This window comes from Phalacrocorax aristotelis, chromosome 4, assembly GCF_949628215.1.
Source record: "Phalacrocorax aristotelis chromosome 4, bGulAri2.1, whole genome shotgun sequence".
Taxonomy (NCBI): Eukaryota; Metazoa; Chordata; class Aves; order Suliformes; family Phalacrocoracidae; genus Phalacrocorax; species Phalacrocorax aristotelis.
Genome location: NC_134279.1, coordinates 19,817,231 through 19,829,299, shown reverse-complemented (window position 1 = coordinate 19,829,299; position 12,069 = coordinate 19,817,231). Strand labels below are relative to the sequence as shown.

The 12,069-nt window shown below is 37.5% G+C and overlaps 1 protein-coding gene across 3 annotated transcripts in view; it reads right to left on the bottom strand.

The window, feature by feature from the left end:
- The window catches only part of INPP4B (inositol polyphosphate-4-phosphatase type II B), a 340,922-nt gene that overhangs the window by 77,685 nt on the left and 251,168 nt on the right, over nt 1–12,069 (bottom strand). For all 3 annotated transcript variants that reach the window (XM_075090503.1, XM_075090505.1, XM_075090504.1), the window contains one exon: nt 6,921–7,029. In XM_075090503.1, the coding sequence (XP_074946604.1) occupies nt 6,921–7,029 (109 nt within the window). The remainder of the gene's footprint in view (nt 1–6,920; nt 7,030–12,069) is intronic.

The following is a 12,069-nucleotide window of genomic DNA, read 5'->3' as shown; positions in this document are numbered from 1 at the left end:
TGAATCATATAAACTGTCTCTCCTAGTGAATTGGGCAAAAAAATCCCTGTCCTCTGAGAAACAAGGAAACAGCCGCAGCTCTACCTTCAAGGTGGCAACACTGTTAGTGAAATGAACTTCTGAAGTTATATCCATCTCTATATTCACTACAACGCTCAAGCTGTCAGGCTCAGTAGACAGGGCAGCGACAGAGAGTAATAGTCTATGTTAATTGTAGTGAAGACATAGCCTTAGAAGTCTTGATACTTCACAGCGCTGAATAATCTTCCCTAATTCCCCTTCAGGCTTCTCCCTCCCTTTATCAAACAGCCTTTTTGCAGGCTGAATCTGGCTAACACCGTTATCAAGCTCACCGTGCACATACTCCTTTTTGGGATTCCCCTCAGCCTTAAATTCCCAGATCATTTTCACTGATCTCCCCCGGCTCTAAGCTTCAGTGAATATTGCAGCAGAAAAGCTACAGACAATGCTATGAGGGAAGAAAGATACTAAATCTGTGGGTAGTTCTTATTCTAATAAAGTAAATCACAGCTTTTAAATACAGGAAATAGTGAAGAGAGAATGACTCTTTATTCAGAAGGTAGTATTCTATCAGGCCTCTTTATTTGGCAAATTTTAGCACTTCCGTAAGCCCAGAATGCATGAGATGACTCCAAATATTCAGTTTCTTTCAGAATTTGAGGGAAACTTCCCCTCTGTCCTCAAGAAAGTGAGTAATTACTTTTCAGAAAAAACATATTTTGGTGTATCTGAAGTTTCTAGTTGTGTCTCAACACTGTTGCATCTAAGGTTAGCCTGAGATTTTCTGTGGCTTTGTTGTTCATGAAAAGACACTACTATTTCCAACTAACTGAAACTAGTTTCCTTATAAATAACTATTTTTAGAGCTTGCTGCTGTATATAGCTATGGTATATAAGTAGTACTACTTAAAAGAAGCAGCTGCCAATAGAACATATAGAGAAACTTTTTACAGGTATCCTAATGCAGAAACTAGATGAAGGGAATTACAAGTATGAAGACACTTTTGTATTAGGGCAAAGGCCACATGGGTAGGTCTGGTGGGGGAAATCAGCAGCACGATGAAAATCTACCTTTGATATGTAAAGTATATTATAAGTCATGTACCTTTTGAAAAGTCTCTAATAATGTCTTCTGGGTTAAGTTTCAAAGCTTTCACTAAGCGCATAAAATCACACTTAATCGCTTCCATACATTGGCACCATCATTAGCTACATATACATGACTGTCGGCGGTCATTTCAGTTTTAAAATTGCTTTAATGATGTTGTCATGTAATTTGAATAAAGGTTACATTGACTACATCTGCAACTTTAACTCTAAATTAACGAAGTTTTTGGCTGAGAATAAATGCTGCAATATGCTAAATGTCTAATTTTTAATGACACTCCGGGTAACTCCACTCCTGCTGTTAAGTGAGTAATTTGTGTGACTGAGTTAAATTGTCACCATCTGGGACTGGGTTAAATTCTTTCAACAATGAACATTTGACCTCGCATTTCTCACGGACAAAACAGCAGACATTAACATCGAGAACAAAGTTAAAGCATATCCAGCAAGAACATCTACCCCCAGGTAACCTTGAACTTATGTATATTACTGAGGATATCAACTCAGTGGCTTATTTATGCATTACATGTATTCTGTCTGAAGTGGGAAGTTATGATCAAAAATAAATTGACTACATAAAAAAACCCAGGACAATTCACTGCCTCAGGAAATAAATCTAAACCATATGATCAGTGCTGTGGTTTTGAAAACAGGCCTGAGAGATTTCTAATTTTTTTTTTTTTTTTTTGTATTTCCTTAAGATTCCCTTGCAAACTTGTAAACTCTAACATTGAAGAAAATGAAGTTATGTTCTTATTTCTGTCTTTACTTATGAAGTCCAAATCTCCATGAATCCTTATCTTGAAGCAATGGCTAAGGCTGTATGGACAGAGCTTCTCTTGCCACTCTTCTATTTCCTCTTTGTTCCCCACTGACCCTTGGAATAACTCTACATCAGTGCCTTCAACTGGCAATGGGACATGAGTTTCAGTGAAAAGAAAGGTCAAGGTGCCCTTCATCAGCCCTCTAGAGGTCTAAGTAGGACAGATGTCAGATTGGCATAGTTGAATCTCATAGTGAATCTTCCTAGGAAGACCCACTCCAGGAAGGTTGAATGCCGAGGGAAAGCCTTCCACAGTCCTTCAAATTAATATCAGAGTATCTTTACATTGGTGGAAAAATGCAAATAGCCTTTAACGTAGGGGAGAATCTTAATGAGGGCAACTGAGCATGGTTCCTATCAGAAGACAAAAAGCATGGTGCCTCAATACAAGCTTGAGGCTAGATGGTGCCTTTTCAGTGGAGGCTTTCCTGGCAGCCTGCTGAAGTGCGCAGTACAAGAAAGGACGGCAAAGTCATGGATCCACTCTCCTCCTAGAGTCCATGTATATGGAACAGTTTCTTGCTCTCCAAAACATATGGGCTTTTGTAACCTTTGCATGCAAAGCTCCCCAAACTCCTTCTTCCCTTCTTTTTCCAGCCCCAGTCCCCTTTCTTTTATGCCTGCTTAAGGAAATGCTTCAGACAATTCTGCCCAGAGAGCTTAGTGGCTGGGAATTACTGTGGTGAGATTTTTATATCTCAATGAATGGCACAAACTTTGGCAGTTTCTCAGCAAAACTCCCAATAAACTTAATACATAGATTTATGGTCAGTGAAAAAAATGTTCATCTCCATGAAAAGCCTAATCTATCACACACAGATATACACACATGCACCCAAAAAAGGGGAAGTGAGCAAAGAATAACATCTCTGTGAAAAGTGCTATGCACGACAGGCTGTGGTTTCCCTTTGAGAATAAAGGTTACAATTAGATCAAATACAAATCACTATGGTTTCAACATCTGTGGCATTTTCCATGAAACAGTAACATTTCAGGTTCCTCAGAGAATGGAAATGGGTTGAAGGTTATGAAACTCAGGTAATAAGAACCTTGAAGGTCTCAGCATTAATAAAATCTCTGGTAACAAGTATGTTAGTGAAGGAGCACACCTCACACCTTGACCAAAACTCTAAGCTTCATCAAAAAAAAATGGTCCTTTTAGACAGTTCAAATACAAATTAAATTATTTTGGCTTTAAAAATACAAATCAACAGGAAATCCTTTTCAGTACTATTCCAGTACTATTCCCATTTGCTAGGAGGAGAAGTAATCTATACTTGCAGGCCAACAGAAGACTGAATCTGAACTACTGACTTAGTTTCTTTTTTAGCTAGAAATAAGGAAGGAAAAAATAAAAACAACAAACCAATACAGCATAATGAAAAAAATTCTAAAATGAAAGTATATCATACACAGGTAATTAATATTCTGCAATGATTTAGCATACCTTAATCAACACATTTCAATTACTTGAATTTAATTGTTATCATGCCTAAACAAGATTTAAAAAATCCTCATTCATTTTTCTTACTGGTCTTAGTTCACTACTAGCTACTAACGGGACAGTCAGAGTCGTGCCTTATAGACATGGCTGATGTTTGTACTGGTAAAGCCTTTTATCTGTGTTTTTGTTGCAGATAAAGAACAGTACAGATTGCGAATGAGTTATAAAGCAACGGACCTGGCTTCAGATCACATACTGAGTCTTGTTTTTCACCCCAAAAACCCTTTTCTCCCTCTTGAGATCATAGTTTTAGAAATATACCTTTGTTTTTCTTTTAATATGACTTGCTTGGTGGTAACAAATAAGAGAAAAATTGCAAAACCACTGTATTTTTTGATAGTTACACAATTCCTTTCCCTCTTTTGTCTGCACAAAAATGTATATTCTATGTAATAGAAAACATGCCAGATCTACCTTCAGATACACATTATTCACATTCTTCCGTTTGATAAAATTCCATGAAACATATGCTTCACTCTTGTTTTGGTTTGGCAATTGCAAATGCAATTACGCCCTTGCAAAGTGGGATATAACCTTGCTACCAGTTAACAGTTCCTCTTGTCTGTTAATTCCACAAGTACAGGTTTCAGCAAGGAATATAATGTGATATGCTGACACTGTTGAATATTTCAATAAACTGTTCTAATAATCAACCTGAAGGTCAAAGGCATGCAAGGCATTCTGTCATGTGCACTAACAAAGTCTTGAAAGCTACCAGGATTAGCTTGAGAAATAGTCTCTTCCCACATCTTTCTCTAGGTCTTCAGTTCAGTTAGCCTAGAGAAAACAGCTGCTAAAGCTGCATTTTTTTTCTGTTCATTTTATATTCTGACTGATATCTCAAGGTGTCACTTCTTCCTTCAACCAAACCTTCAGAAAAGCTGCTCCCATTGTAAAACAGAAAATTTAAATTGTAAAAGCTGCCCTGGAAATGCTACGTGTCCTCAAAGCATCCCCATGCAGTTAAACAAAGAGGTGCATACAAAATAAAGTTGTCATTGCCACAGTGAAATAAATTTCTCTGTGGTAAGAGTGAGGATGGTCCTTTCATGTATCTATTTAAAGTAGACCCACTCTTGACTATTCAAATAAGTTAGATCACATTCAGAGATTCCTTTCTCCTGTCTTTTGACTCATATAAGTACTTCTAGTTGCAGAAGAAAGAAACAAACTATGTGTGGGGTTTCCTCTGAGCTGCCCTCGAAGATAGAGGGGAAGATAAATTTTAGAGGTTTCCTCCGTCCTGCTTCATGGGAATTCATACACTACGTGACCATTTCTTCAGGTCTGGTAAGTGATTTGCTAAAATTAGTCTCCTGTTTCCGGTGTTCAAACTTAGGTTTGTTAGCCTAGCCTGACTCAGGCTCTTTTTTTTTGGAAGAGTCTGACAGGATAGTAACATAGTTACTCTAGTTATATCACCCTAAAGACAGACTCTTGCTCTTCCAAGGGAACAAAGAAACACAAACTGCACTGCCAGAGTAAAAGTCCAGTATCCTGTCCTTGAAAGTCACCAAAATACAGCTGCTTCTGAGGAATGCAGAAAAGTCTAAGAAGAAGGGCAAATATAAGGTGATGTGTAGGCACTTTGAAATAGGAATAACATGCCTTGATAAAACCTGCACAAAGCTTTACACAGTGCTCCTGAACACAATCCTCTATCAACTTAGAGGTCTACATGGTTTGACTCAGTGAAATAAGGGCGAATGAAAATGAGAAGAGACTGTGCTGCACTGAGTATCCGTTGCCATCCTAGCCTTTTGACATGTAACACTGCACAGGATCCAAAGAAAGGAGTCCAGCCCATCATCATCATCATCTCTCCCCTTGTTATGGGCAACTAAAAAACAAGGGCATTGTCTATTTATTCTTGTAAGACTCTGCAGTATGTATTCTCTCAGGAACAACTCAAGAAAGACTAGGTCTCTCTCCTATAAGGCATTTTCCCTTTTTTTTCCACACCACCACCCCCCCCCCCCCCCCCCCAATGAACAGAAATTACAGATGATAATTTCAAGTTTGCCTCACAGCTATCCTCTATTTTGGGAAATCATATTCTCCCAGTGTGGATATGCTGCAGGACTGTGCAAGTGAGAAGTGGTCCATTTTCTGAAAGCTGAACACTGTGAAGACTGGAACTGCAAAGTTCTTTATATCACTTAGGACTTCAATTTCTTCTTATGAAATATAATAAAAAACCACTAAATACTACTGCAACTATATTAATCAGATAGTTAAGTAGCAGGTAGTTTAAGAAATGCCTTCAGACATTTTCTTCATCAGGAAGCACGTAATCCATGGGCCTCCATATCATGGGGATAAGGCTGCCTATACCAGCCTGCTGACAGCAGAACAGGTACCTACTGTTAACACGAAGTCCATTCATGGGTCTCGTGTTCAATGTTATACCTGTTTCATTGGCAAGTTTTGTCACCAGAGGTGATTTTAGAAGACTTAATAGGGTTTTTACTTCATGCAGTGCAAACAAAAAATACAGTTTTCAAAGCAAATATATCTGCTGGGTTTTGTTTGGTTTTAGCATTGATGCCAAATTCTACTCAACGTAGAAGTCAACAGTAGACTTTTATAATTTCTCCTTTTATTCTTTATGATACAGTGCCTCTGAAACTTTTTTGGAGCACTGAATATAATGGAATTAATTTTCTATGGAGCCTCATGATGATTTAGATCAGCATACCTACAGTGCTCCCGCATTCCCTTGCAAATGCTGTGCCACTGATTGCATGGGGTTGGCATAGTTAGCCCAAGTTTTGAGCAGTCACAACTATGGGTGCTGCCAGTGACAGCTGTGATGGCTCAAAACTTGTTAACAGCCATAGCAACAAACACAAATACATCCAATTCTTAGCAAAATATGCAACTAATACTTCTGTACATGTTCAGTGATTAATGAAGCATTTGAGTACAGCAATAAACTGAAATCCTAGTTAAGGCCTTCGTCTTTGCTTTTGGTTTTTCTGAAGAATAAGTGAGAGTAATTTCTTATTTACTTCACAGGCATGCTAAAAACATTTTTTGTTCACATATGCCCAGGGCTGTCAAAAACAAAGATGCCACCTTAAGCTACTGCTTCTTTACTGAAAAATTGTCTACAGCTACTTTCCACTTAGCACAAGAATGACTGAAGAGATGCCTCATTCTGAACAGCATGTTTTCAAGCACTGATATTCCTCAAGCTTCCTGAAATATGGGAAGAAAATTTCACAATTATGAGTTTGTGTTCAAAATAAGTCTTGACACTAAAAATAAACTGTGCTTCAATTTTGCAGTCCAACAAAGCAGGGAAAATGAAGGAACTATTTTATGAATGCAACCTTGTCTAGTCCTACTAGATTTTACTCTTCCATGTGTTCAGCAGGGTAAACTATTTTGTTACTCAGTGAGCTCGTAACATTTTAAAGCAACTTTAATGATATTTTCATAGCTACTTATAAAAATACTTACTTTCGCCTTTCTGCCTCAAATTTACTCAGCAGTTTTCGGAGACCACCATTCTTAAATCCTTGGAAATGGGCTGCTGGGGCTCCCACGGTGATGACATCATACAAAGCATCTGGAACAGGAACAGACAAGCATGGAGATTTGCACGTGCCTATGCCCAAGGTATGGTAGCACTATGATATCTACTCTACAAGACATGAGGACAAGTGTGTATTATGTCCAACAATAATCAAAAATATGTCTCAAGGAGGCCCAAGAGCTAATAAATCTTTCCATACAGCCACCTACACACCTTAGAAAGTTTACCTGATTTATTGCTACACCTAAATTATATGCCACAGTATAGAACAATATTCTAGCTCTGCAGTTTACAAAGCTGCCAAGCAAATTGGCCCTTTGTGTATTTCACTTCATTATCCCTTTTATTATTGAACTTGTAGTCATGCCGAGATGCACAGATTCATGCATTTTAGAGTCAAAAAAGACCATTATGATGGAAGAGTCTGATTGCCTGAATAATACAGGCTACAGAATTACAGCTGATGATTCCTGCATCAAGCTTATGTCTTCTGGTTGAGTGAAGGCATCTCTTTTTCTTTTTTTAAAAAAAAGAAAGAAAAACTAAAAAACCCCGACATCTAATCTTGATTTAAAGACTTCAAGTGGCAATGAATTCACTGTATTCCCAGAGAAGTTGCTCCAGTGATTAATCTATCTGACAATCTGACTAGTAAAACTGTCCACTACTTTTCTAGTTTCCACTTTCAGATATAATTTCCCATTTAATTCTAAATTCAAGAGCTCTGTTCTATGAGATATACTTACTTTTCACATAAGCTTATAAACACAAAGCAAGTCAGTTGTTTTCACTTGAAAAGATACCAGAATGGGAAATAAACGATACTACTGAAATTTTTGCTGAGACAACAAAGTGTTTTTACTCTCTGTGTGTGCCTGATGTTCTGTGACATACGTGATGAACTACTTCTATGGACGTATGCTTACAGAACTGGAGATGAAACACCTTTTTAAAAACAGCCTCTCATTTTGTGCCTGTGATTGATTGTCAGTGCAGAGTTGAAGATTTAATTACATCCCAAACCACAGTAATTATTCCTTCAAAGATTAATTTTAAATTTGCAGAATATACATTTGCACTAAGCAGTACCTCTTTTGTGCCCAGGCTCACTGGAGGTATAAAAATACAGGTCAGAATGCCTCATTCTTAAAATGTACTTCTAAAGGAAACATGAGAGGATTTTTTTTTTTGTGAACTATTTTATTCATCCAGGAAGCTTTCCATGTAAATTAATATCCAATCCTCTCCTAAAATAGAACTTTTCTTGCATTCTGATGATAAATATCCCTAAAAGCAAGAAGACTGTACAAATGATTCACAGTTAATGAACTATGTTTTACTTCCAGAGCTGAATCTCAAAGCATATTTGTTCAAATTGATTTGAACTCTAACGAATTGGTGACTCTTCAATTTCCACTTAAAAGGAGAATCGACATAATTTCATTAGCCTCAGGTGAGCTACAAGATTCTTAAATAGCCCATTCTTTCAGGTCTTCATAGAGATTTATCCATAATACACAATCTCGGGCTATGAGAGCTCTATCAGTACTTGACAATAGGTAGTTCCATTGCTTAAAACAATGGTGGCTTGAAGCCAAAATAAGATATGAACCCATCAGGTTAACTATATAATGACTTCTGAATAAGTTTCCAGATAACTTACGAAAACTACATTTAAAAGACTAAAGCCTAGTGCTTTTTCTGACTGCCTTTTAAAAATAAATAGTGACTCTGCTTATAGCTCCTTTTGGAGGGGGCGGGGGCTGACTGAAGGAAGCCTTCAGTCAGCCCGTGGCCTCCTCTTAGCATGGTCAAGGAGCAGCTGTCTGAGACACAAACACACCCAGAAGAGCTGAGCACCTACTCCATGCAAGCGAACATGGGAGACTGAGGATGGCAAAGAAGAAAATGTCTGCAACTCTAGTGATGGGCAGGGAGCAATCTCACTCTCACTTTCCAGAGCACAGTACACTGGGAAGTGCTGCAAGGCTCAGGAGGAATGCCTTGTGATGCGCTCCATTTACACATCAGTGCAGCTCCTGTGAAGGACATGCAGTGCCAGCATAAGCACTGGTACAGGAATGCTCCAGTAACTCAGAACCATGATCCACTTCAAGAACACACTACTGATGACAACTGTCTACAACAGAAACAAAGCTTAAAATGCAGCAGAGCTGTAGGAGCTTTATCACATCGTCAGTGTGCTCCCAAAGTTATTAACTAATAGATCTTAAAAAAACCCTCAACCCTTCCTGAAATAATTAGCTCAGAATCTGAAGGCAGAAAATGCAGAAGATGAGAGTGCAAGGAAATTGAGCTTTAAATCAATCAGCATTTCCTATGAATTATTCTGACTCAAAGATACTTTAAGCTCCTACTTACACAAGTGAAACACTAAAACCAGTTACACACTCACCAAAAGACAATTCCTTCACCGTGCAGGAATATAAACTGCCTGCTCATCACTCCTTCCCGAATAAAACACAGAGCTTTTGTAACATGGTGACAACTACAGTGACACTGTAGAAGTTCCATAAACATCTAAGCTTTATCAGCCCATTTTAAAGAGGAGAGAGATTTTTATGTCAAGCACAGCTCAGTCTTGATTTTGAAGCAACCTGCTTGCCTTCCCAGGAGGCAGTCAGTCCGTGCCACTGGCCAGAAGCAAAACAACTCTTCAGTCTACCAAATTTATTTAAAACAAGCGTGCACACTTAATGTATGAACAGGGACAAAAGCAAAGGTATGGCAATATATAAATTTAACTTCTGTGGTATGATGAACAGAGCAAAATCTGATGTTTATCAAATGGACAGAGATACAGGTATCCCATAAAGAAATAGTATTTTTCTCAAAGCTGTTCCTACTGGAAGTTTAATCAGACAGGTATTTTCTGTTCCATGTCAGTACCCAATAATAACCCAAATCAGAGTTCAGTAAATGTGTTACCGAACATATTGAACAAAAAAAGCATATAGACATGTGCATACGCATGATAGATGGGATTAAAACCTATCTTGCCTTCCCAAAATGAAGATATCTGACAGTGTAAGGGTTAATGACAGCTTTATGGCTCATCAGCTTGCTTAATGGAGACCTCTTTGAATGTTTACTTTTTTCTTTTTCATTTATTTTTTCCTGTCGTTCTCCTGGTTATATTCCAGGTGCCTTTTGATACATGCCAAGCAAAGCACAGCAAGAGAAAGATCAACTTGATGTCAAAGGGCTGCTTACTCCAGAATGATTAGCAATTGCTACAAACCGTTTGAAGTGTTTATATCTAATACAAGACACAACTCTTTAGGGCTCATAAAATGAAACTTATTTCAGAACACTAAACAGATGGGACAGCGGCTATGTAATAGATGCAAAAATAATTTCTCCCACCAAAGGCAATTATAGTAACAATCTTCAATTACTTTTTGTTATATTTATAATATAGTGCTACCAGAATACTGTGAGGAACCCATTGTACACAGAGAAATAAAAAGAGCTCCCAATAACTGCGATGTCAGTCTTCCAAAAATATGTGTAGGCATAAATTCCCTGATTTTAACACAAGTTCTCTTCTTTATTAGCGTTTCACAATATCTAAACTTGAGTGCAACAAAACCAGTGTTATCTAATTCTAACTAATATTCACTCAATTGACGTGAAAGAAAAAAGGGAGAGTTTTATAATTTAAACAAAGTTCTAAATTTAGAGGATGATTCTAACATTTATCTCTTTCTGTAGCTTTTTCAATTATGGATTAACCATATGCCACAAGCAAAGTGGTTTTGGAAGAGAAAGGAGAAAAATTAATTAAAAACAAAGCAAAACTCAAGTAATATAAAAGTTGTGGGTGATTAAGTGGCATATTTAATTTCACTTCTTATTTAGCAAATAAACATACAACATCCTGTTCCCAGAGAGGTTTTCTTAAAAAGATATAAAATTAAGGTTCTGGCCACCTGTAGTCATTACAAATCCAAAAATGGTTTTGAATTAATCAGATACATTAAAGACATCAGCTAAATTAACATTTGTGCTGTCATATTCTGTCACTATAAATCCCCATCTTGTTCAAATGTTTGAAGAAACCGATTTTTAGTGAAAGAAATAAAATATTGAATCAATACACTATCTACCAGACAATCAGACGTCCCCATGTTCCAACCTGGTAGTGGATGAACATCAGCAGTACACAGAATACCTCTACTATAATTATTTTTTGCACTTACTGTTTTAGAACGTGCTTTAGATGCAGATTTTATTTTTAAGGCAAAAACCTTACAGAGTGTAATTTCCGTATTTCTACAGTGACAGCAAATTTAATAGATCTCAGTTGATCAACAAATTATTCACTGTGCTATGATTTGCTCATATGTATGTATCAATATAATCTTTGATCTCCAAAGGATGCTGCTAAAACTATATGCAAGCAGCAGCAACAGAATTCTGTATTAAACAGAATCACAGATAACATTATGGAAAATTATCCCCCTTTCCAGAAGGTATTAGAGAATGGCCGTATTTTCAGCAGAATCAGTGAGATATTTGCACCTATCACTAAGCAAATGCTTACATGGCACAAGGTAGCACTGAATAAGCTGATTCAGGCACAAGCAGCACTGGGGTCATTAAGGCTTCCTAAGAAATAAGATATATTAAGTTTAAAAGTAACACTGCCCTTGATGGAACTGTGCAACTCTCATCACCTAGGCTGGTGAGTTCACCCAAGAAGTCTCTGGGAGGAAATGTATTGTGCTCTATCACTATCTCTGGTGGCACAGTGGGGAAAAAGCCCAACCACCTTAGAAACAAGACAGGTAACGCTGGCTTTTACACTACACTGACATTATGGATCACAATGAAAAATTAAGCCCATGCCCTAGAATGACGTGAATCTTACTGAACATTGTGCAGTGTGTCAGTATGAATCATGACAGTATTAGCTCTGCACTGCTACAACAGAATATTTTTAACCACGCATAGGTTACTAATACATTTCAGTGAACGTATATTCTGCATTTACTTATTTGTTTGAAGTGTCATAGAAACAAAATGAGCATGACACGCCTGGAATTTACT